Source organism: Semicossyphus pulcher, unplaced genomic scaffold (genome assembly GCF_022749685.1).
Source record: "Semicossyphus pulcher isolate SPU_LCO1_2020_fin unplaced genomic scaffold, fSemPul1.0.p SCAF_23, whole genome shotgun sequence".
Lineage (NCBI taxonomy): Eukaryota > Metazoa > Chordata > Actinopteri > Labriformes > Labridae > Semicossyphus > Semicossyphus pulcher.
The window spans coordinates 8,118,562-8,144,876 of NW_027211697.1; the positions used below are offsets into that span (position 1 = coordinate 8,118,562).

At 44.5% G+C, this 26,315-nt stretch overlaps 1 protein-coding gene across 1 annotated transcript in view; it reads right to left on the reverse strand.

The window, feature by feature from the left end:
- The window catches only part of sdk2a (sidekick cell adhesion molecule 2a), a 92,139-nt gene that overhangs the window by 4,886 nt on the left and 60,938 nt on the right, over positions 1-26,315 (reverse strand). Inside the window, 38 exon segments of the mRNA XM_069674134.1 lie at positions 157-325; positions 2,639-2,779; positions 3,821-3,985; positions 4,787-4,912; positions 5,001-5,183; positions 5,841-5,978; positions 7,517-7,703; positions 7,830-7,945; positions 8,053-8,154; positions 8,600-8,656; positions 8,760-8,895; positions 8,993-9,063; positions 9,279-9,382; positions 9,497-9,698; positions 9,788-9,982; positions 10,695-10,793; positions 11,165-11,354; positions 11,458-11,573; positions 11,659-11,896; positions 13,973-14,123; positions 14,265-14,374; positions 14,516-14,637; positions 14,799-14,990; positions 15,088-15,186; positions 15,279-15,474; positions 15,694-15,809; positions 19,367-19,548; positions 19,909-20,049; positions 21,213-21,360; positions 22,005-22,141; positions 22,420-22,596; positions 23,398-23,500; positions 23,963-24,130; positions 24,384-24,500; positions 24,972-25,166; positions 25,288-25,371; positions 25,580-25,770; positions 26,173-26,284. Coding sequence (XP_069530235.1) covers positions 157-325; positions 2,639-2,779; positions 3,821-3,985; positions 4,787-4,912; positions 5,001-5,183; positions 5,841-5,978; positions 7,517-7,703; positions 7,830-7,945; positions 8,053-8,154; positions 8,600-8,656; positions 8,760-8,895; positions 8,993-9,063; positions 9,279-9,382; positions 9,497-9,698; positions 9,788-9,982; positions 10,695-10,793; positions 11,165-11,354; positions 11,458-11,573; positions 11,659-11,896; positions 13,973-14,123; positions 14,265-14,374; positions 14,516-14,637; positions 14,799-14,990; positions 15,088-15,186; positions 15,279-15,474; positions 15,694-15,809; positions 19,367-19,548; positions 19,909-20,049; positions 21,213-21,360; positions 22,005-22,141; positions 22,420-22,596; positions 23,398-23,500; positions 23,963-24,130; positions 24,384-24,500; positions 24,972-25,166; positions 25,288-25,371; positions 25,580-25,770; positions 26,173-26,284 — 5,476 coding nt within the window.

Genomic DNA, 26,315 nt, shown 5'->3' on the forward strand with positions numbered 1-26,315 from the left:
CACATTATTAATTCCTCTCAGTAAGTTGCACACTGAAACTCAGACCGAGCTAACAATATGTTTGAGAGGTGGAATATTTGCATGCAGGAAAGGAGTGCAATGCCTAGCTGAACACTATGGCTGGTTGTTGGCGCGTTAAAAGCGTCTGGGACTGACCGTGTGTAGATGCCGTTCTTGCGGCAGAAGGAGTTTTTCACAGAAAGGCGTCTGTTGTTCAGCTCCAGGGCCGGGAAGCGTCCCTCGTCCAGACGCACCATCTCTCCGTGGGTCAGAGGCAGGGCAGTGCAGTTGGAGTGGTTGCCTGGACAGGGGGAGGAGGATGAAACTGCATGGGTTGTGGAATGAAAGAAGTGTTTTCTGATGCTCAGTCAAATGTAGAATCACTTTCAGTCTTTAGGATAAGTAGAACACAATGCAATAAAACCCAGGTATTAGACCTGGACTTGTGCAGACAGTAGTTTTAGTTACAGTATAGTCAATAGTCAATATATAACCTTTGACCAGAAGTAAGTAACGAATGACAACTAGTACTCACATTACTGTAATCAAGTCGCTTTTTCGTGTACTTTTACAAAGTCATACTTTTATTTAAGTATGTTTTAAATGACGTAATTCGCTACATTTGCACATATTTATCTACGGATATTGCAAGCTAGAAAGAAAAACTGACTTGGACCAGACACCAATCAAACACATTACATCAAAAACAGGCCAATCAGTTCAAAGTGTCATGCATCGCGTCAAGTTTCTTGTTGAACCAGAAACGGCCATTTGATCGCTTTCTTCAGAGCCACCAGACTCCATTAACAATTCAACAAGTCATTTTACCTCGCAGAACACGGGACTTGCTGGTCTACCGCTGCCTCATTACACGTCGTAACACACGTTACTTTGTAACCGAACTAACCCTTTAAAATACCACACAATAACACAAACAAACGAACCGATTGAGGCAGCGGTAGACCATCAGCAACTCCTGTGTTTTAAGAGGTAAAATTACTGTTTTTGTCAATGGAGTCTGGTGGCTATGAAGAGAGCTATATAACTGCTCTTACTCTTTGACAGAAGGTCCATCTCTCGTCATTTTGACACCAAAACATGTAAACACAGGGCCCTGGTTTGAAAAAGACGCTGCTGTTTTATAACTGGGAGCTGAGGGCTACAGATTACACAAGAAGATTTCATAACCCTGCTTGATGAAGCCATTCATGGCATTAGTTGGAACACACTAAGTAACTTTTACTTTTTAAATGAGCTACTTTGTACTTTCACTTGAGTCATTTTTTACACAAGTACTTTTACTTGAGTACAATTTCAGTCAAGTTAGAGTACTTCTACTTGAGTTGAATTTTTCAGTACTCTTGACACCTCTGCCTCTGCCTCGTGAAATAAAAATGCTGCATTGCGATTATATAAAGACGTTGGAACTCCCCGCCTGAAGAGATCAGGCATGCTGAAAACGTGTGCACCCATTTTAAATCGTTCTTCAAAACAAACATATAAGAAGCTGCTTTTAATGTTTAAATTAAATTATTATATCTTTGCAATATTTTGTTTTCCTTTTTTACTTATGCACTTTTATCTGTTTGCTTTATTCATTGTATCACATTTACATCCACAGTTGAAATGCAATAATGGCACCTCACTTTCTTGTCTTTCTCCATCCTCTTTTATGCATGTAAACCACTTTCTATTTGATAATGTACTGTATAAACAAATTATTGATATCATCCCTAGAACATCCTCAGTATGTCGGTCAGGCTCACAGTCCAGTCTTGACCTCTGTTAGTAAAACAAACAGCCGCCAGTAGGGAATATCAGCTTCATGGCTGAGAAAATTGGGGAGGGGTTGAAAGAGGAAAAGAAGTGCCCTCTTTGTGTCCCGCCACAGACCCAGTCCTTGTCTTAACTGGTTCACTGAGCCCTGCTTACGGACCCTGCTAACCCTGGCACCATGCTACATGCTGACTAAGCTGAAGAGACACTGGTACGAGAATTTAGGAAGGTTTCCCCCCGTCCATCTCCACTACCAACTTCCCCATGCTGCTGCGTGAGTAGACCGTGCCCAAAAAGATTAGCCTCAGATGCCCTCTGCGTGACTTCCTGCCAACCATAACGTGAAGCATTAACAATAAGTCCACTATTATTGATGCAGAAGATATAAAGTGTGATAAAGAGCTTCCAGGAGCAGCAATGTCACCTGGGATAATTCACAATCATGAAAATCGGCTTCTTGATACAGTGCTGTAGTAACATAATTACTCTCTGTCTGACTAATGACCTGAGCATTATACCAGTGCCAAGCCATTTATCCCAGTATTGATTCTCACTGCAGTTAAACATGAACAATAATGTTTATTCACCTGCCTACTGCAGCCGTTTCACCGGTAACCTTTACTCTCATCTTTCCCCTGTCAGACAAACAATGCGCAGGAAGTCCAGGTAATTTGTTTAATTGTGTGAGCCTTCAAGCGCCCACTTTTCTCAAACAGACCTTGGATGTGAAATCCTTAAAATGCATTTCTCAGCAGAGCTGTCCACGAGGAAGATAGACTCCAGTCGAGAGCTTAAGTTGCAGAAACAGAAAAAGAAGCCGAGACGTAAGCAGCGAGGTTAAGCAGACGGTCCTGTCTCCTACCTGAATCTGCTTTTTTGGTGTATTTTTTGCTCTGGCCTCGGATGATGAGGATGAAAACAAGGAGGAGGATGAAGATGAGGCCCACCAGAGCGATGACCACCAGGAACCACCACTCCTCATAGAACGGAGACACTTTCTGGGCTGAAAACAAGACATATAACAGATATTATGAAACAGAAAATATCAAGCATAGCGTTAGTTCAGGCAGGCCACGATGTCAAGCTCTATATTAGCTGTCAACAGCGAGTCAAGCCAATCCTCAATCAGCTGATGGCTCAGCTGACTTCCCCTATGATTTCTATTAGAAAATTACATTCAGAGCGAGTTGCAACCCACCTCCACCCCAGCTCCCCCTATCATGCTGCGTCTGAAATTAATCATTGTCATTCATGCTGTTCTGTTTGGGGGGTTTTTGCCGCTGCACTCCCTGCTATAGCCGTTCATGATGGCTCATAAAGGGCAGGAAGGTGTGCTCTTCCTGCCTCGGGCATTCCACACGGGCGCGTGAACCATACTGCCAAATATAACTTATACAAAGTAAATAAAGATTAGTTTGACAAAATGGTCCTGACTAAAATATATTTTAGCTATCCAATCAATTTAATGTGTTTTTGAATCACGTTCTTAAGTTTGTTTTGCTTTAAAAACTGTACACATATTTTAATTTAATTATTTTTTGGAGCCTCTCCTCCTCCTGAAACGAACAAGCCCTTTTGGAATCCAAAGGTCAGACCTTAGACACGATTGGCTGACAGTATTTGGAGTGACTGTGTAGCCCCTCCCCCACGTGTGCAATCTGACGTGGGGGAGCGGCCACACTGCTCTAGGATCGGTTATTCAGGTTTATATGTACGAGCCAGAATCACCAGGAGGTATCGGAACGATAATCTGAAATCTTGATGACTTGACTACAAGCTAGTGTGAGAAGGCAGCCTGAGGTGAACGGCGGTGAAAGACGATTGGTTGATTTCAGCGAAAGCAAGGTTCAACGTTGAAACCTGCAACTGCCCATTTCAGAGGCAACCTTTTTAAACATGTCATTCTGGAAAAACATGGAATTATGCAGTTTTCACTTTTTCACTGTGAACAATAAACACCCAAAAATGTGAAAATATCAGAATATCCATTCCAAAGATATGGCCCCTTTAACACACTGTGGCATCATTTTTCAGTTTAAAGTACCTGATATGGAAGGGGAGGGGGCGCTGGGTGACCCATAGCCATAGTCGTTGACCGCAATTACTCTGAAGTCATAGGTGACCCCTTCTCGTAGCATCTCCAGGTTAAGTGTGTAGGATGTCACTTCTTTAGGAATGTCTTTGATCAGGATGTCCCACAATCCTTCATCTAAAGGCAAAATAGGAATGCATTAAAAACAAAGCTGTAGTCGTCATGCATGGTTACAATGTTTCATTTAGCAGACGTTTTTGTCCAAAGGGACGAACATCTGAGAGTTAAGACAAGAACATGGAGGGCAAGGAACACGAGAAAAGGCATTGGAACCCTTTAACTGTGAAAGACCCCCTCCAGTGCAAATCAAGTGTTTAACCTTGTAAACATCTCCATGTGGTGTTTTTCATGTGCTACAAGACATATCAGGGACAACATAAGCAGTCATCTCCATGGCTGGGCCTGTCTGCTTTTAAACCGCAGTGTACCAAGGACAGGCTGAACAACACGTTTTCAGATTGGCAGGTTTGAGACGTCACAAACCTAAGGAGCCAATCCCGTTAATTGACAGGGTGACGCTATGCATATCATTATGTGCAACCTATGGCAACCACTTCAGGGATGCGTGAGCCAGCTGTAACCGCCATTGCGATTTTTGCAAACTCACTACGTTAACGTTACTACTTAATTACTAAATTTCAAGCTAGCTAAGTTTCAACAAGTTGCCGCTAAACGATGGCAGAAACGTGTTTTGTTTTTGGCTGTAATTTAAAAATAGTACAAAGTGGGCGGGGACTATTCAGATTCTGGAATTTTAAATGAGGGAGAAGGAGGAGATGCCTTGGGAGGATTTTTACAAGGTAATTAAACATATTTTGCAGAAAAAAACATATCAGACACAATTTATTATTTCAAGCAGAGCCTTTTATATATGTCTGTAAACATGACTGGAGCTGGTCTTTAAGGTATGCAGCTCACCGGAGGGTCTGGCCTCGATGACATATCGTGTGATGGGAGCACGGCCTTGATCGCCGCTGGTCCAATGCAGCGTGAGGGCAGTGCCATACCGGGAAATGAAGGGTTCTCCCGGAGGGCCTGGGGCTCCTTGGGAAGAGTAAAAAAAATGGTGCATAGTAAGAAAAAATGTATGAGTATGAGTCAAGAATAATATTATCAGAAAAAAGAGTCCAACCTTCTCCAGGCCCAGTAGTGATGTTAGCCTCCACCTCGGGGCCGTAAGTGAGCGTCTTTGACCGGATGCGGAAATTATAAGTGACGCCATCAGCCAGATCTTTGATCTTCATCCACAATGGAGCGCTTCCCTTCACATCTACTGTCACAATCTTACTGACACCTGGAGTGCGAGGAGAGGAGTCTGTACAGAAAACACTAAGACTCTAGATGCTGCTTTCTGCAAGCGACAAGAAGCCAAGCTTTGTGCAGAGGACAGACACAGTCGTACAGACAAATGCACTTTAACAAGGAGTTAGAAGACGACACAGTCAGACTATCAGAGACACGCACATCTTTGCATATGTTACGCAAAAGTTCTATTATTCCAGCAGCTTTATAGATACCCAGATAGGAAGAGACACCAGGACCTCTTTATAATAGACCGACTGATACAGCCTGTCTTTACTGCTCTGCTCGGCTTTGCTCTGGGTCCATTAACGGATAGCCCAGGGACCACGGCAGCCTCAGATCAGCATTCCACCTCTGCTCCCAATTACTTGACAATCTGGTCCAGGGAACCACACTTAGCCAGCTATTAGCCATGTTTTTCTGAGTGAGAGAGAGGAAGCTGTGCAAAGTCTCACCAGAGCATTCCAACATATTTTTTATCAGCCATGCCATATATGTAACTGCAGGGCCTATACTCATCTGTTACAGATTAGAGCTTGAGCTTAAGCAGCGTGAGTTAAAAAACGAAATATGGTAACTCTGCAAGAGGTTGTAAATCAGTGTCAGAGGAAGCCAGCTGAGGAATGTCAAGACATGGCAGAGTTATTAGGCTCAAGGCAGAGTTTCTCACCATCTACTGGAGTGCAGGGTTCATAAACCAGGCGGTAGCCCTCAATGATACCGTTGGCTTGCTTGGGCTCTCCCCAGGACACGTTGACCGAAGTGGTGGTCAGCTCGCTGAAGTGGATGAAGCTGGGGGCACTCGGTGCTGACGGTGAAGAAAAGGAGACAAGAGGTGAAGACAGCTAGAAATGAGACACACATTGAGGCGTACACTGCCTACTCAGCTGCAACACTGCAGAGCGATGATCCACATGGCAGAACATATTCATGAAGATATTTATGAGTGAATTTGTTAAGATTCTGTAATTAAGGTGAAAACTGGGACACACACAAATCAGAAAAGATAAAAACATTAATATTCTGATTTAAAATTCTTTTCAGAAAGCAAGTTGAACTTCAGCGATATGAATGTTTTCCTCTCTTTCCCCTTCAGTGTTTTCATAAGTCACAGAGGAAATTTAAGTCATTATCAGCTAATCGTGTGCCTTCTTTTGCAGCTACTTTCCCCATTTGCTCCAAACTCTCAGGACATTTGGGTAAATTACACCGCCAATGAAAAATAGCAACGGGCGAGTACAACACAGGGGAATCCGAAGCCGATACTGCAGCAAGCAATTTGATACATTCAATAAATAAAAAAAACTTAATGCTGGATGGCATGAAACTGAAACGCTTGCAGATTAAAAATGAAAGCAGCTTCATTGTTCATAATATCAGCATGAACAATCCAATACGCTGTTTTGTGCATATAAAGCAGGCTCCATGGTGCACAGACTGAGTCACTGAAGTCTGCATAAAAAGTGTGCAAAATCATTCTGTGACCTTGAACAAAAAAAAAACTGTGAGAATTCTGCCTGCTGACCCAACCCAGATCCAGCTAAGTGTCAGGATTTCGCCCCAATTCTGCATAAAACTCACAAAAGCTTGTGTTGGCTCACTTCCCGGTGCCCCGTGGTGCAGAGAGCCAAAATTCCTGCCTGTCTTTTTTAAGTTCTCAGCACTTTGTACCCCTCGCCAATGTCACAGCCTTCAAGGGGGCGGATAAGACAAGAGAAATTTATACTGTAAACCATTTTTGTGCTGAAACCGCAGAGGAGGGACTCTTGCTGGCTGGTAAACACAGACGTCTTTGTGCAGCAGCGGCCAAAAAACTAATCTACATGTGTCCCCCGCACTCTGTATTCATTTCTCTGCGGCTGTCATTAGGCTTCCACCCCCGTGACTTCTCCTGCAGGAGGTGCCAAGAAGTCTCTGATCTCTTATGCCATATCTCCCAGGACCAAACTAAACTCTTTAGTGAAAATATTCTATTTCACAGTTAACGGGAGGAGCAGGTCTTAGATTATTTGTCTTAAAGCTGCAGCACTTCACCTCAAGTTTTGCTGTTTGTGTATCAAGACTAAAGATGAAAGCACTCATTATTTATTCTTTTGTAGGTACCATCTGTGACTGAAAAGAGGACTAACCTTGAGACAGTACTTTACACAAGCACTTGAGAACAATAAACAATCTGGTTTAATTATGAGGACTATTGCTGCACAGACACTGGAGGGAGACAGTTAGAGGTCAGACAGAGAGGATACAAAAGAACCGTAGACTGTGAAAAGCTCCACTGTGTTTGAAAGCTGCTAGATAAACGCTGCAGGTCTTTTGAACATAACATCTGGATTAAGTGTAACTTACCTGCTTGCTGAGTGCGCCCTCTGGTGGGCAGGGAGCGAGGTCCATCCCCTGCAGCATTAAAGGCCGCCACGCTGATCATGTAGGTGGTGTAGCCCGTCAGGTTTTTCAGCTTCACTCCGAGCTCCGGCAGGAACAGGGTACGCAGGCGCTCCGTCTCATTCTGCAGCTGAAACTCCCAGAAATAGATCTAGAAACAGAATAGAAAGAGTTCAGGGGGAAGAATTCACACAATTTATTTCAAAGAAAATAAGAAAGGCATGATGTAAGTTGAGCTGATTTGCAGCAACACAGATAAATGACGCATTATTGATACCTTGTATCCCTGTATGTCTCCATTCTGAGCGTCCAGAGGCGGAGGATCCCACATGACGTCCAGCTGCGTGGCCGTTGAGGACTGGATCACCACATTTTGGGGCGGGGATGTTGGGACTAGAAAAGGGCACAGTGTAAATGATAATTCCTAATTTTTAATCTTTTTCTTTTAATGACTTAAAATGTAGGAAATGCAGATAATTACAGTGAGAGAAGAAACATACCCGCCTCTCCAACAAACACTTCCTGTGGAGCACTGCTGGGACCCTCTCCTACAGCGTTATACACACTGAGACGGATCTCGTAGCGTTTGTGTTTACTCAAATCTGCAAGGAGAGAACCCACAGCAGCATTATAATAGAACAGTTAAGATAAAAGAGCCATGGAAGTTACTCCAGAGAGACCACACAGTCATAGTGATGCCTGCGGCAAGACGACATCACAAACGGAACAAAAAGAGGAACGGGCGGATTTATAAGGCAAACTGATGAAAAGATGGGGTTGTTGTGGGGACACGCGGAAGATTTGTCAGTGATTAAAAAGATGGAAAAAAACAGGGAAATAATGACAGGGCAGCTTGGAGAGATTAAAGTCACACACACATCATAGGAGTTAGTGGCGGCCCCTCAGTGGATACAGCCGAGTGGGAGGACGGCGCGACGTGAACTCGCACTAAACTATCATACAAACCGCATATTTTGTACAATGCAACAGATTATGTGCATACAGATGGAGATGGAGGAGACGCATAGAGGGAGATTTAAGACTTACTATCCAGTTCATATTGGGTGAGGGAGGATTCACTCAAGTTCCTGACGCTGTAAGGAGCTGGAGTTCGGGTAGAGGATGGGAAAACAAGGGTAGAATTTGGAATGAGTGGAAATATTTTGCAATACATTTAAAAGAAATACTTGGATGTAAAAAGTCTCACCTGTGAGATCAGCCCAGTTGTTAGCGGGACTGTTAACAGTGCGGACAGTGAAGCTGCGTAACCGATCGTAGTGCAACTCCCGGTACCGGACCCTGAACCCCAACAGGACTCCATTTATGTGATCCTCAGAGGGAGGCTGTGAGAGGTGCCAGACATTCAACAAACATCAACATTAGTTCTGGCAAATTAATACCACGTTCGCAGTCAATCTTGCATAAAACTCTGTGGCGTACCTGCCAGCGGACCAGCACAGATGTGGTGGTGTGAGGCGTAACAGACAGAATGGTGGGGGCTTTGTCCGGGGCTGGAGAAAAGAAGGAAAAATTAGCAAACCACGACAGCTGAAAAGAGTGATATATAATTCAAACAGCCTGTCGGGGAGAGTAAACACACGCACTGTTGATGTAAAGTATTTGTTGGAGAAATCCAAAGTCAAAACATGGACGTAAAAGCATGCTCACACAACAAAAAAAGGGATTTTGTACGACTCTCTGGCTTACATCAATAACCAGCTCTTACCATCCTGTAGTGTAGTGATGGCCTCACTCTCCTGGCTGTATTCACTGTCTCCAATGTCATTGGTGGCTTTTACGCGGAACTGGTAAGAAGTGAAAGGCTTTAACCTTTAAAGAGAGGATAAAAAGGTTAATTGTTACATTAAAGCCCGTTCCGACTGTGTGAATAGTCATAAAAGCTTTTGATACTTAAAGGGAATGAAAGTGGACCTTCGCATTTACCTGTCAACTATGTAGGAGTGTGTTTCGTGGCTGACTGATGCAGAGTGGACGGTCCAGTTGCTGTCAGGCAGCTCTCTGTACTGGACTGTGTAGTAACGAACCGGGGAGAGGCCGTCGCTGCCTGGTTCCCATGACAAAAGCACCCTCCGAGCCTGGACTTCCTCTTGAGGCACGACGGGGAGGCTGGTGGGTTGGGGTCGGGCTGAGGGACACACACATCAATGCAGACTCAGTCACTATTTGTAAATATTTAAATAAGCATTTTAGCTGCATTTAAAAAAAAATATTTACCTCTCTTTTCTGTTGTGACCACCAAAGCCTCAGCAGCCTCCCCCCAGCCCTTTCGTGTTTGAGCAGTGAGGCGGAATACATAAACCATTTCTGGTTTCAGTCCAGTCGCTGTGTACTGTCGCGCGCTGGGGCTCAGCACGTCGACGGTGGCGGCGTTGCTGTTTGAAGAGTTTTTCCTGAATGTGATCTGATAGGCTAAAAAGGCAAATGTCAATAGAAATTAAAAAAAAGGCACGAGCAAAGAACAATTCTGCTGCATTTTATAAAGGAGGAGTTTAAAGGACATTTCTTTTTTCGGACCTTCACATAAGCACAATAATTTGTTTCATGATAATATGGAACGGCCAGTTCAGATCAGTGATTCGCAACAAGACTGGATGCAACTGCCAAAAGAATCCCTTGACATCTGGGCCATTCACATCAAAGCAACGCAACGCACACAGACACAGCTGACCGTCTCCATAGCAACGACGCACTGACATACCCCACTTACTCTGCATTAATTTTCTAACGTTAGTATTAGGTAACATAAATTATCTAGCTGGATTTCTGTTGTCGTTATAAAACCAAATTGATGACAGTGACAGTGACATGCACGCATTGTTAGCTGTGACATTGATTAATAAACGTTGGAGGCAGACGGTTTGGTTACTGCAGCGCCAGAGACAGGGTGCCTACGCCAATGTATGCTGTTTCCTGATTGGCTGAAGTGAAATAGCTACATCATTCCGTTCTAAAACTGCATTTGGAGATTTGACAAGTCAAAACTTTTGCAACTCCACGCAAAACGCTCTGTACCAGTTCACACCGCTGCAATTTTCTCTGCAACATTCTAAAACTGTTTTGTTGCGTTGTGAATCATTGATCTGAACTGGGCTTAAGGTCAGAGATGAAAGTGTGTATTCACCCAGGATGATGCCGTTGGGCTGTGCAGGAGGCTGCCAGATGAGCCTGACTGAGGTGGTCCTGACTTCTGGGAAGAGGATGCCGACAGGAGGGCCGGGTACTATCACACATAAAGGGACCCAAATGATTCATCCATTCAAGCATCAAATTCAAGCAAGAGAACCGATGCAGTAAAAAAAAAAAGATAAGAAAATATATCTATCTTAAAACGCAGGGGCACTTTTCAATTATTATTGAACAGGAAAACAACTCTATACAAGATGTTTTTCTCAAATGAGAAGTAATAAGGCAGAACATTGCAATCATTTGCTGCAAATACTCTTTTAACAAGAAGATCCTCGATACAAATTGATTCGCGACAAGTGAAATTATCTCAGCACAGGGAAATTACTTTTTAAATTTCGTTGAGAATAAAGCAGTTTCAAAGATAACAACAGGATTAAAACAGGTTGGTAAGACAGATTTGTTTACCGTCGTCCAGGGTCCTCTCTAAAATGGACGGCGCGCTGCTCCTTCCGTCTCCTATCCGAGTGAAGGAGAGGACCTGGATCTCATACAGGACGTACTTGCCCAGACCATTGAGCTGGACACTGTGGCTGGTGTTTCCCTCCACTGTCCAGAAGTTGGGAGCCGTGTCTGAGTCCTTCTCCTTATACACCACCTGAAATAAAGTAAACCATACAAAGAGTTATTTATATATTGATGATCTTAGAACATATTATTATTCTGAAAAATTGTATCTGCTTGATCTTGTTGACCCTGACCTTGTACCCCAGGATGAGCCCATTGCGGTCCGTCTCCAGGACTTCCCCCCACCGCACCAGGATGCTGCTGGAGGTGGTGGCGAAAGCCGACACGTTGGTGGGACCGCTGGAGGGCACTACAGCGAGAGGTGAAGGACGGAGCTAAGCACACTTCAAACATCATAAATTACAGCATGTGTATGTACTTATGTCCTTCCTCACCTGACTCCCTGGTCCTGCCGTGCACTGGTTGGCTCCAGGGCCCTGAGCCGATACCATTAATGGCCTGAACTCTGACCTCATACTCGGTCCACTCCTCCAAGTCCTCGATAGTGAACTCCCTCTCCAGCCGGTCCATGATGACATGTGAGAGAACTCCTCCTTTCGACCCCGCTTTGCAGTATTGCACCCGGTAGCCGACCAGATCCGGGTTCCCATTGTACTCCCACTCTGGAAGAGGCTAAGAGATTTTCGTTTGCTTTTATCCCCCCAGTTTGAGCAAAATCAATATAAATGACATCATAACTGAGTGCATAACGAAGCAATAAGCCAGGAGAGGTGGTACTTTACAGTGATTTTAACAGCGGGTAAGAGGCGTTAATGGGAACAATGAGGGGCAATATGGGAAGATAAGCTAAACCCTCTCAGCACTTCAGTTGTATTGAGTGGTTTTTATAGAATAAGAGAAAACTCCATTGTCTAAAAATAATAGCAAATTCACTAAATGTGTTAAAGATCTATTAACTTAATCCCTCTGCATGTGAATATTTATATTTTAGTAGTTTAAAAAAACTGATTGCTATGCAGGGCAGAATATCCAAGGCTGCATTCATACTGCAGGCCTTCATGCTCACGTCTGATTTGGGGCTCATATCTGATTTTTTGTGGTTACTGTTCATATCTATTTTAGAATGCGACCCAGGTAAGATATCAATGTGAACAGGAAATGATTTAAAAAAAGACACGCGTGCACAAACAACAATAACAAAAGACGTCAAATCGGCTGACATTCGTTTTCTGTGGCTTGTTTGGATTTGCATAAACTTTTGTGCAAGTAAGCGACATCTCATCCTGATAGAGGCATCCCCAAATAGCAATTAAATCTGCTATTTTCGACCATGGAGGACAACGTCTCTCCACTGCTGCGTGTCGTTGTCCTCCATGGTCAAGCGGAAAAAGGAAGTCTTCTTTAGAATCACTCCCGGAAATGTGCGTATTACCAAGGCAACGCGGACCAATTCTGATTTGAGTGTTCAAATACAAGTCGCATGCAGGACGCAGGTCCTGGATTCCGATTTTGGCACCACATATTCAAGTAACCCAGTTCAGAACTTTTTGTGGTTGTTTTCAATGAGAGGGACGCCTGTTGCGCACTGCTTGTGCGCTGCTTCCACTCAGTGCGCCTCCTGTTGTTGAGGAAGTTGAAAAATTGTCCAATCAGACGAATGAAGAGGCGGGGCCTTCCGTCAGTTTACAAAATAACAGTTAGGTTAATGACAGCTAATGATTAGTGGTTGCCCTAACAACAGTAAAAAGTGAGCTGCTCTATTTTTAACTGTAGGCTTCAACAGAAAAGGCAGTGCGGTGCCCCTCGCGTTGCTCTGTCTGACCGGGACCTTACATTGACACATTCTCATAACTGAGCATGAAAAATGAGCACACTTACCTGAATGTGTACCGGGCTTATTTCTATGTCAGTCCTCATGTTCTTAAAATGAATGTGGCCTTAATTCACTTTCTTGACGCCGGCCATGTCGTGGATTGTACACACTTTTACACCAGTTTTTCGGAAAGACTGCAATAATTGAGCCATGTAAGTAATTTGTAGAGACATATCACGTAGCTGTCACCCCTCTGCAGTTAAACCCAGGTAACATGCACTTGTTTCACTCCCACAGGAGCTGCAGGAGAACCCTGGCTCTGCCTCTTACTGCCTGGCACAGCGATGATAATGGGCAGATGTACTGAAGAGTACATTGGCCAAACGCTGACATAGAAAGTAGCACTAATCAAGGGTAGAGTGTGCGCAGCTTTCTAAACACCATAACCTGTGTTCATCACATAACAGCACGAGGAGAGCAAGGAGAGATTTACAGAAAGGAAAAAAAGGTGACATTTCATGAACAATGATTTCACTGTTCCAAGACAGATGCTTGTGAGTCATTTAGTTGAAGGCAACTCAGTCACCTTAATGTTATTGAATTATTATTGATTGGAAAAAATGAAATGGCCCAAACATGATTTTTACAGAGTTTATCTAAGAAACATTTTTTTCAATTAATATCCCAAGGGCATTTGGCCGATTGAGTCGCAATGTGGTTTTCCATCAACGAGAAGGACAGACCAGAAAAAAAGCCAGCATGCAGACACATTCCTAAATCAGCAGGTAAAAAAACTCTATAACCCCAGTCTGAATAGGAACAACTCAGACATGCATATCTAAATCTAATAAAAATCTAATAAACCTCCCCTTCACCTTCATAACTTCATAAACACTGAGTTAGGGCCCAGCGTGCAAAGCACTGTGACAACTTACCACCCAGCGGAGCCACAGGCTGGTCTCACTGGCTGTACGCAGGGTGACATTAGCGGGGGAGATGTCCGGAGGGGCCTGCAGGGTCTCGATCTTCCTGGAAGGCTGACTGGGAGGACTGGTACCCACGATGTTCACCTGGCGCATTCGGAACCTGGAGCACAGAAGAGCAGGTGAATCATGTAAAGACAATCGGCATTTATTAGCGGGTCTACCCAGGTCTGAAAAACCTGTGCTAATTTTGGTGGGAAAGGGGTATAAGTGTGTGTGTGTGTGTGTGTGTGTGTTTGCTCACCTGTAGAAAGTATATGGGTTCAGGTCCAGCACCTCCAGTGATCTAGCATCAGGTTCATTAGCCAGCTGATGAACCATGAGCCACTCTTCATTCTCTCCTATTATACCAATCTGAAATGCACAGACATAAGCAGCTAAACAAATCAAATACATTAGGGGCTATCAAAAACATTTGGACCAATGCTGAGACATCTTTCATCTTGTAAAGAAAACAAAGGGGACTGTTTATTATGTTTAAATGAAGAATCTTACCTGGGCTTCAACCTGCCAGCGGGAGATGGATGTCTTGCCATCATAACCAGGTTTGAACTGCAGCGTCACAGAGCGAGGGCCGATGTTGGAGATGGCTAAATTGGTTGGGGGACCCGGCAGCTCTGCGGTGAAGGATTGAGAATAGGCACTTAAAAAAAAATCCTATTATCACTGCTTTTAGAAACCTGTTGAGGATGACTGTACCCCTTTGAGTGGATACTTCAAGTCCTTCAAAATTCTTAACCAAAAGCCGAACAGTTAATCTGCTCATTCCAACACTGACCTGGTGGTACACCAGAGGAAATCGTAGAAGCAGAGAGCTGGCCCTGGCCCTTGGCAGTCATGGCTGCTACCTGGATGGTGTAAGTGGTAAGAGCAGTGAGCCCTGTCACCTTGTACTCCTGAGTTAAGTTGGGCAAATAATGGGTCACCCGAGTATTGGTCCTGTTAAACTCCTCCCAGGAGATGCGATAGCCTGGAGGAAGAGTCGAATAGTGAAGCCTCATGTAGTATTCACAGATAATGTTAAAGCAGAGAAGACATGTTAATGCGTTGTTATTCTTAATGGTCACCTGTGAGAACACCGTTTTTCTCCTGTGGCTCCTTCCAGCTGACTTTTAGTGAGGTGTCCAAGATGTCGGTGAAGCTGAGGTGTCCCACAGCACCAGGGGCTGTAAAAATAATAATAAAAAGGCAGTAAAGGAACAGCCTGACATGTAATTATCTGTAAATACTATATAATATCCTGAATGGGAGCACTTACTGTCCTCATGGGTGCGTAACCGCTGAGGCGGGCTGCGTGGGCCGTCCCCTGGGGTAGTGAAGCACAATACTGACGTGTAGTATTCTGTGAACCTTTTCAGGCCAGAGATGTAACCCACATGAACACTGTCCTGGAAGTTAGGACGCACCGTTACCACAGCGAGCTCATTTGTACGACTGGGTTCCCACGCCAACAGCTGGAAGTGATATGATAAGGGACAGGATGGTAATGTGCACACTTTAGGCACACAGCACAGGTTAAACACACCCAGACTTACTTAAGGTTAAATTAAGGAAGAAGTTGAGCAAAGACTTTCAGCGCCATCAATCTGACAGTATAAGTAGACTTTGCAGACAGAGTGCTATTCTGCCTCCGGCCACTAGAGCGCACCAGTTGACAGAAAGGGGCCGCTCACCTTGTATCCCTGGTTGATTCCATTGATAAACTGAGGGCTCGGGGCACTCCAGGTAAAACGCACCGTGGTGGAGTTGACAGCCTCGACTTGTACATTTCCTGGTGGCACAGTGGGCACTGATCCAGAGGAAGGAGAGACGGAGACGGTCGGAGACAGAGAAAGACGGAGAGAGGAGGGAGGGACGGGCAGACGGGCAGAAAGAGGGAGAAAAGGATGGAATAGTGATGAGATGAGGAAGGAAACAACTTGAAAATGTACAACAGGCAATTTCACACCGGCCTCGTTTTGAGCGTGAGAATCAGGCTGAAGCGTTTGGGTTTTTTTTGTGTGGCTCATTTGGGGAGGTAAGAACATGCCAATCAAACCGGGTGTGAGAGCGGTTGCCTCAGGCAGCTTCCAGGTGAACCCTGCAGCGTTTTGTTTGAAGTGAGCGTGCGATTCTGATGTAACACAGGAAAACAGTCGGGCAGTCACACATTAATGAAGCTGATTGGCCAGTATTGGTCCTCACATCCCTATGCTATCGCGGATTCTCTTTGACTGGATTTAAATTCCGAACATGATCCGCTCTTATGCTTTTAATGGAGTGAGTGACGGAAACATGCAATTAATGAGAGCTGAGCTAAACAACATGAACCACTGGTTCCCTGTCGTTTCGCACTGACAGGGACTCGGATGATGAAATTATTATTTAATTTTTTGCCAGGATGTCGATGTTTGCCAGAGGTCAAGTTTTTAAGTTTATGTTCCGCTTATCAAACACGGCGTTCTTGTTGTGTGTTTACAAACGCAGTACATTTGTTTATTTGCAAATGCATCGGGCTCGGCTCTTTAATCGATCGATTGATCAGACATCACACAACTCACACTGGAGTGTCCAAAGTTTTAGCGATAACCTGTGCCAGGAAGAATTCAGCATTCCTGAGGCATTTGAAGTATTTTGTAATCATCCAGCCAAAAGAAAGTGACAGAAATTGAAGCCATCTTTTTACACATAGAAATAAACAAACAACTGCCAAGCACAAACAGAAACGAGATAAAGTTTCGGTGTGTTTTTATGCACGACATGGGGATCAGACCGCTAAGATCCTGCGCCAGGTAGCAGTATAAGGGATGCTCTATCAGGGAACTCAACATTTTCCGTCTTTTTTCTTTAGTTTTATGTGTCTGTAAAAAATGTTAGAGTTATTCATGCCAAAGAGCTATGTGAATAAATTAACACATAATAAATTATACATCCATTTTTGAATTTTAAAGGCATCATAAAGAATCTTACAACAGAGGCATGTTTTTGCTGGTCTTTGGGCTTAGGGAGGAACGTAACACAAGCAACGGGGTTACGTAATTAGGATACAAAAAACAGGCAACTGTAACTGTAACTGAGGTAATTAGATTACAGATACATTAATTAAAAATGGGGATGACGATATAATAACAAAGATGCTCTATGACATCTGGCGTCTCATTTCTAAACCGTCCGTCTGACCGTCTCTGATAATACCATGCACCTGCGCGCACACGTTACGATACTTCAAGACACATAACGCTCACAACACCACTCCTCAAAGTTGCCGTCAACAATCTATGGTTGCCATTGTGTGGAAAGATCGCAGTACAGTGCATGTTATGCATAACATTGTTCTGTTACAGAATACACATCAGTCATTGTATTGAAAATTTCTGTTCTCTTGTCTTTATTTGCAGATTTAGCACTGAAGTAATCCAAAAGTAATCAGTTACTTAAAACTGTGACACTTGGATTAGGGTACTGATTACATTTTTTAACAGGTAATTAGTAACTGTATCGGAAAACATTTATAAAGTAACCCTCCCAACCCTGCTGGTCTTTTGCTGGAATAGCAGACCTGTTTTAATTGTGTATTTTTGCACTTGTTGTATTCTATCACGTTGTGATTTCATATGGCTGCTTCCTCGGCCAGGTCTCTCTTGTTTCAATGGGACTTCTTGTTTAAACAAAGGCAAAATTAAATGAAGGAAAAGTAATTAATATATACTTGAAACCAGTGTAGCAGGCGGATATAAGGAATCAGGAACACCTGCAGAATTTAATTAAATCAAAATATCTGCTGATTCACCCTCTCTAATAACTGTATGTGAGCAGGGAGTGGAACGGGAGAGGAAATGGAAACACTCCCCAATTTTCTTTTGAGTGCTCTTGAGAATATTTAGGGAGTCTGGCAGAGGGGATCTCTGTTCATGGAGTGGATTTAACATGACAGGGATTCAGAGATATGTGAGTGTGTTAAGCCTTTCAAAGCTTTATGTACAAGTTAAAGGAATTTCAAATCAAACTGAGAGTCGGCGCAGCATATCTTAACCAGGAGCCATATCCTCTTTCTTGTGTTTGTTAAAGTCGAGCAGCTGCAGCAGCACTTTCAACTCGCTGTAATCTATGAATTGACTTTTTAGGAAAGCCAGCGAAAAGAGCATTATTCAGTCTTCTCGTAATAAAAACATGGATTAACTTTTCAGCACCCTGATGCATTAACAATAGCTTACTTTGGCTATAATTCTTAATAAAAAATAGCATGTTAGTGTGATGGTTTCAGGTTGAGTCATATTGTAAAATCTAACTTTGGCTTTTTACTTCAATTTCTTCTCGAGAAACGCATTCACAATCTATGTTCTCTTTGAATATTGGTGCAAAAGCTAATCTCAGATTTGATTTGGTAATGCTTTCACAGTAACAAAATGTGACTTTCATCCTCTGAAGACTTTGAATAGACGGGGGAATTTGAATAGACAGGCAGGCGAGGAACATAAGGTGTTGGAATCAACGGCCGTGACAGAAATACGTATCTGTATGACACCGGGGAAAGTTCACAATGTGTGTTCTAATTATGCTACTCAGCATGTTCAATGAGAAAAGAAGCCAAGCGAGGCAGCTTCCTTCGGTATGTTTCGAGTCTGACGCACATCATCACCTGGTAAGTTACGTGAAGAATCGATTACATGTGAGGCGCCGATAGACGTCTCCAGCTGGTCAATACAAGTCAGCCATATTTCTTGTTGTTGAAAGGCTGCAGTCAAAAAATAACTTTTTTGCCATTTGTCAACACTAGACGCAACAAGGAGTAAAAACACAAGAAAAATAATAAAAGCATTGACTGATTTTTCAAAAAAGGCTCTTGCAGGCAATCTGCTCATTTCCGCACACCATTTGTTCTACTCTACTGCAGCACTTATTGCGAAATTAACTACATTGTACCTGACAAAAACAACAAGGGGCGTTGAGAGGCAAGTAGCACTTAGACGGCTGTGTCTTTTTACATTCCTCTAAAAGCCTTGCAGCAGGAGTCTGAAACAACTTCTGACGACGCGTGCGAATCCTCTTTGCAAGGTTAAAACAGCGTTTTCAAAATGTAAAAGTGTGAGAAAATACTGTTAAATACCTTCTTATTCAATATTAAAAAGAGATGATCGGATGCTTGATCGGTAACAGGTTTAGTGCCGCAGGCTCAACATTAGCTAAGGGACTGAGATGATGAGGCTGCAGGTAATGAATCAGATGAAACAATCTCGTACTGAACTTTAGAAAAATAAGCTGAAGTTTACAGACATTCTTTAAGTGGAGTTTGGCTGCTTGGACTGCTGGCAGGCTACCTTGGGGATAAACACTTTATGATGTACAGCCTGTGTGGGTTGCCCTCACCTCCCTGCAGTGTCCATTCTGTGACTTTGTGGCTGTAGGTGCCCCTGCCTGCTCCATTATATGCTGCCACCTCCATCTCATAGTTGGTCCAAATGATGAGCTCCTCCAGGAGCAGGCTGGTCTGGTCCGGGTTGGTGATGTTTTTCATCTGACAATCAACAGGAAGCCCCGATAGACAGTACCTGGCAGCGGAGGGAGAAATCAATAGACAGAGGGAGGGAGAGATAGACATAAATATGAATATATTAGACGACAGATTCTCTGTTAAAAAAAAAGAAAGAGGATGGGGGGAGTTTAACAGAAGAGAAGCCATGCAGAGCAGTAATAAAATGGTTCCTAAAAGAGAGGTGACAACAGATGAATGGAGAGGAAGGTATTTAATTGGCACCAATTATTCTGTTGCAGCAGTGAGCGAGAATGAAGCGAAATGGAGAGGAAGAAAAGGAGCTGACATACCAGTTATTATCACTTCTGAATGGCTCTGGCCCAGACAGGCACCTATCCCTGGGTAGAAATTAGGCAGGTTGTCACGGTCTTCTTACCTGATGATGTAGCCTTGGAGTGGACCATTCTGATGGCTCTCCGGGGGTGGCTGCCATTGGATCATGATGGACTGATTGGTGCGGCCGCTCGCGATGACTGTCTGAGGGGGGGCGCTGGGAGGCTCTTCGGGGAGAGTTAGTCTGCAGCAGCGAGGAAAGAAAAAGGGAGAAGAGGGGTGAAATAAGAGACAAAAAGAGAAAGCATGCATGAATTATTGTGAGTTTCTGCATATTTCTATCCCATTTCATCATAGACATCAAATCATAATACAGCTTTTTTTTTTTCAAACGCCATAAAGGAAAGTTGGGATGAGCGTGGCTGCGTCTTTGTCCAAAACATATTCTCTATGCTGCTGTCCGCAGAGGGACATCTCGCCGTGGCACGACAAGGATCAAAGAGGCCTTGGTGAAAATGGAGCAGCACAATACAGAGACAGCGAGTGAGGGAAAGATATAAAAGAACAAGAAAGAGAGATCCAGGCAGACTTTTCCCTTAAGTCAATTTAAGATGACATCTTGATTTCTTCCCAGTGCACCGGAGCACTGCTCTGGAGGAGATGAAGCAGAGTGTTTAGGATCAAAGAGGTGTGCCCGAGAGATGCCTTAGAAAAGCCCGGCACTCACGCTGACGCTCAGTCACCCTCCTGCGGTGCGCTCTAGTCTGGGCACTTTGACACACGAAATCAGCTCCGTGAATGAGTGTGCGGTGCAAAAACTGCGTGATGACTTTCAGCTTGAAGACGTTCCTTCCTTGCAGGTACAATGGCTGCAAGCTGGTTGTGTTGATGCAGACAAGGTCACACAGCGTTGCGAGCAGGTGCTATGTGTTGAGCTTGAATGTGTGTTTGAGTGTGTATGAATCTGCTTCGTCTTGCTAGTCAAGTGAATTGACTTGAGATTGGAGTCTGCGTGCTGCGACTCTTTTAAGCCTCTCTGTATTTTTACTCATGAAATACGGCAAAGACAGTTAATAGGAAGGAGAGAAATGAAGTTGGGTCAGCGCACCCATCAAGTCTTCACAAAGCACAATTTCAGCTCATTCACGGTTTTATCTTGAAGAGGCCCGTCTCGAGGCTGGTTCGTCTCCCACTCATTCCCACAGGAGTGAAGCCCAAAAAAGTGGACTTATGGGAAACAATCACAGGGTTTTCTATTGAACTGCCAAGACGAGAGGGAAGAACGAGTTGTTCCAGAACTGTGAAAGCCCTCGCAGTGCAAAGCTGTTCTCACCGCCAGCGTCAACATTAAGCTACACGGCAACATTTTTTAATATGCAGAAGATGCCGAACGGCTGAAACACCAACCGGTCAGTCTCCTTGCTGAACTGGCCTCTGCCCACGTCGTTGACGGCACACAGCCGGAATTGGTACGATCTTGCCGGGATCAGGCCGCCAACAGTAACCCCGATGGACTCTGGTTCAATATTGGCCAGCAGCACCGTCCAAGGGGCATCTGAGGTGGAGGAAACAGACGGAGCTGTGAGCAGCAGCCAGTGAACGGTAAGTGACCTTGTGAGAACATTTACATTCTTGAGAAAAATCTTCTCGGCTAAACTTAAATTTTAATTCAATGTTTTCCCTCACTATTATCGCACTCCATTGTTTTATTTTCAATAATAATATTGCGGCTACTGATAAAAAACAAGTCATTTATTTTGTATACACACCCTCTAAATATCAGATTGAAATTCAATTATCCAAAAGGCAGATCCCATCTGCATCTTCGGATTCATTTTCCTCTTAATGAGTTGTCATCCTCTCAGTTTGCCTGAGCATCGATGAGAAATGGCTTAACAATTTACTCTCCGTGGGTGAGAGCAGTCCAACTTCTTTGATTTTATCATCGAGAGGCGGATAGGAGCGTTGGGCATCAACAAAACGTTGCTCCCCTGATCATTCACAAGGAAGGCAATTGGGTTTTAATGATCGCAGAAGGTAAGAGAGGATGTTACCGCCAATTTTAGGGACACAATGAAAATATAATACAATATTTGTGTTTCCAGGGAGTATGAAGACACAATATTGCCTTAAAAGAGACAAAAAAACAACAGCAAAATGCATTTTTAATGATTTAACTGCTCCCTAAGTCCCACTCACTGTTCTCTGACACCTCCAGGATGTAGCGGATCAGGGGGCTGTTGCCATCAAAGGCCTGGGCCCAAGTCAGGTTGATGGCCCTCTTCTCTGTCGTGCTCAGAACTGCTATTGGGTTTTCCGGAGCATGTGGCAGCTGCCTGTATGTATATACGTGTGTCGAGAGAGAGAGAGGGGGAAAAGCGATAAAGAGAAATAGAATCAGACAAGAGAGGCAGCAAATAACAGAATTAAAGAGCCAAAGCGAGCGCCTTGCATTGTAAATATTAGAGCGTTTGATGGATTAGAGAGGAAAGAGCGATAAACCACCACAGTGGAGAAAACATCCATCCATCATGTCCCGATCAGACGTAAATAAGAGGGGAAACACAAGAATGCAAAGATAAGACAAGGGAGACGAAGGGGGGAATATTCAGACCTGACTCTGAGGTGGGCGCTGCGGGTGTCGTTGCCACCCACTGAGGTCACCCTGCAGTTGTATGTACCGATGTCACCCGACCACGTTTGGGAGATGTGCAAGGTCCCGTCGGGATCCTGCCGCAGGCGGGGCGACGTGTTCACGTCAATCACCGAGCCGCTCTTCTCCCACACATACCTAGAAGCGTGCACATGCGTATGAAAGAGAAGCGTACAAACAGTTTAATACAGTGTGTCTGTGTTTTGACAGTTAATCCGTTTGCTTTGTGTCAGGTCATACAGCAGAACACAGAAGGCGCTGACACTGATGAAAACCTTGTAAGGCTGATGGAAAAGGTGATTTGAATCTGAAAACCATCTCTCTCTGTCTCACATACACTACTGCACCTCTCCTCCATGCATTCCTCTCCTTGTCACACACCCAACCGCACATATGGACGCCCCCCGTTCCCCCCCCATCCCCACCCCCAACACCCCAATACGCATGCACACACAAGGAGCTCCTGTGATTAATTGCGACTGTTCGGGCTTTCCAGCTAATCTCCTCTGTGTTGCGTTTAATTAAAGGCGCTGTCTGAAGTTATTACTCTGTTTACATATTCATCTGTTTACCCCGCGATCTGATCAATGCCGTGGGCCCACAGGTGACAGGCACTCTAATCACTGGGCTCCACAGACATCATTTCGCTCCCTCAGAGACAGATGCATGTATACACACTCTATCATGCTCAAGACTGTCTGAAGAGTGGGGGAAAGCGATGGACTAATTCCTCAATCAGGCTCTAAGAGTTTCAAAATCTTCCCATAGGAGGTCGTCTAAGGGTGGATAAACACTATAAGATCTCTCACAGATTTCATAAACTAATTAAGTACGACAAGATACCACGTCTTGTTTTCCAGACCGAGTTTGCATTAAGAAATTGTTGCAAAAGAGACTGACAAGACAGCAAGAGATATTGCAGCTGGATGTCATCATTACCTCACAGTGACACTGGGGTCATGGGTCACACCGCAGGTCATAACAGCCTTGGTCCCTTTGATGACACTCTGGTCCTGTGGTGGCTTAGTGATGCGGGTACGTGCTGCGAAGACACACACAGGTTGTTATTCGGAGACGGTGTTTGAAGAGCGGATTGAGCGGAGCTTACTGGACTTGGTCTCATCCTTCACTCAACGTCTTCCCGAGACAGGGTGAATCATACTGAATTTCTGATGGGTGGAGTATTTCGCGAAGCTTTCAGGGACTGATAATGTGAATTTATGCACTGAAAATGAGTACATGGATGAGTCATTAGACCATAGTCTGAATATCTCAACAATGACCTCCAGTATCCAAGTACTTAACTGCAACTTCAAGTAAACAAGTCAAGGATTAAAAAAAAAGAAGGATGTTTCCTTTTTATTTATTTTATTCCCAAAGCTCGGACTCAGAATTTTCAGTATTTTCCACATGTGCTGGACAAGGTAAAAAATACAGACACAGGAGGGTTTGCAGGCAGCGGAAACATTATGAGTGATGTGCAAAGAGATTCCGTTTTGCTCACCCCAGACTACGAGGTCGGACGAAGCCTCGTCTATGCCTCTGGAGTTGCTGGCCATGCAGGTGTAGGTACCAGCGTCAGACAGGTGGGAGGGACTGATTAGCAAGCTGCCCGACTCCAGCAGGGTGAACCTGGGCAGCTGGACCGAGCCACTGGCCAAGACACGTTCACCTGCAGGGAAGGGCGGTGGTGATTGATGGTATGCGATGGAGGAGAAGGGGGGGAAAAAAAGAAGGGGGGGGGGGAATAAGGAGAAAGAGGGATTAGGTTATTGGAGAAATGTCAGGAAAACAAACAGGAGGGAAGGCAGTGCAGCAAAAGAAAAGAGGTAAACTTGTAGGGAGGAAATGCATATTCTGAGTCCTTTCCATAACTCCTGTCGAACTTTGCAGCATAATGAACCCCATGCCGTTGGCCCACGCACCTTTCTGCCAGGTGATGGCTGGCCGTGGGGCGCCCGAGGTCTCACAATGCAGGATGACTGACATGCCGTCAATCACGGCGCTGTCAGAAGGGCCAGCGGTGATGTTTGGAGCAATACCTGAGAGGGGAAGGTTCAGTCACACACACACACACACAGAAACACACACACACACACGCACGCAAACAAAATGAGGTGAGACAGAGGTGATAATGAGGGACATAAACAGCTTTCTCGCTAATAAAGCAGACGGCAGCTGAGAGCTTAATAGACTTGACAAAAGGGGCGGCTGTCAGGTCTCATTCTCAGGGACAGCTCTGAGAATCTGACAGTGCGCCTCCATCTCTCAGCTTCTCCTGCACATTCTCTGATTCAAAAATAGCCGATAATTGCCCGAGCATCCAAGGTGACAAATCTGTCAATGCGGAGAGATATATAGATAGATGGGTGTAGGAGGCAAGACAGAGAGAGGCAGAAAAGAGGATTAGGGAATGAGAACAGTGGAGCGGATTTAAGAGAGGAGAGGGAAAGATGAGCAGAATTAAGCAGCAGACGTGCAGATAGCTTTGAAAAATATCCAAGGGGACGTACTGGTAACAGCTAGGTAGGTGTTTGTCTGGATCTCCCCTGCGAGATTGCGGGCAAAGCACTGAAACATCCCCGTGTCATCCGGCAGGAGACCGTTGATCTGTAGACTGCCTCCTACCAACACCCTGTACCTGGGGATCTTCACCGGACTGATGGGCACAGCGTCTTTGTACCACACGATGTCTGGCTGCGGTGTGCCTGCAGAGGAAGGAGAGGATTAATTTTTTTCCCTTGTCACTGCGACCCTTTTGTTCTTTGGATTCTTTTTCCGTGCTCTCTCACTCAGGCAATAGTGGAAAGAAAAACAAACACGGCTAACCTCTTGCCTGACAGGGGATATCCACTACCTTCTCCATCTCCGCGCTGATGTGACTCGGTGGCTCTTTGACAAACAGAGGATACTCTGTTTCAAAAGAAGAAAAAGTGTAAAACAGTGCTCTGTTAAAAAATAACTCTTTCTCTGGTGAAGGAGCACAGATAACTGCTACTGTAGTTGAAAATGGCAACAAAATGTTCTCTCAACATGGGAGTTAGCAAGCTGATGCAATATTTGGATGATTTAGGCACAGCTGCTCTGAGCGAGCTCTAAGTATAAACTGTGGGTTATTTACCGAGAACATGCAGAAAGGCCCCAGCAGTGACTGAGGGGACGCTGCTACTGCGGAGAGACGCCTCGCACTCGTAGTAGCCGCTGTCACTGACAGCAGGCAAACTGATCACCAATCTGCGGCCGAAATCTCGGATCCCTGTATTGACCACCACTCCGTCTTTCCTCCAAGTAATATTCATTTTGACGAGGGGTCTGGGGGAAAAAGATGAAAAGGAGAAAAAAAAGAGAGCAATAGATGGAGACTGTGGTTTTTAATACTGATTCATATTCTGTTTCAAGGTTACAGAGCATTGGGGGAGCAATGCGATACATCTGTCATTCTGATTAAGCCTTTGAATTGGAGATAATAGTCAGAATTCAGGACCGGGATGGCGCAAGATAGGGAGAACAGAGTGAAGCCTTGAATCAAAGGGAAGAATGAAGCAGAGGTGTGAAATAAAAGACGAACAAAACACTTTTCTATCACGTTCAAACAAAGGGTTTCGAGATTCACACGAATGGAAAAAATATCAGAGATGGTGCGGTTGTTTTGATAACATGTGCGTTTGTATCTGCGTCCTCCTGTGTTCACGTGTGTCTGTGTGGAGATTTTACCTCGCATTGGCAACACACTCCATGATCGCCTCGTTTCTCCCCATTGTTACGCTGGTGTTCTTTGGGGGGATGATGATAGACGGGGCGATGGGGTCTGCAGGTCCTCCCACATCTATCACAGCAGAGAGGCAGACGGGAAAAAA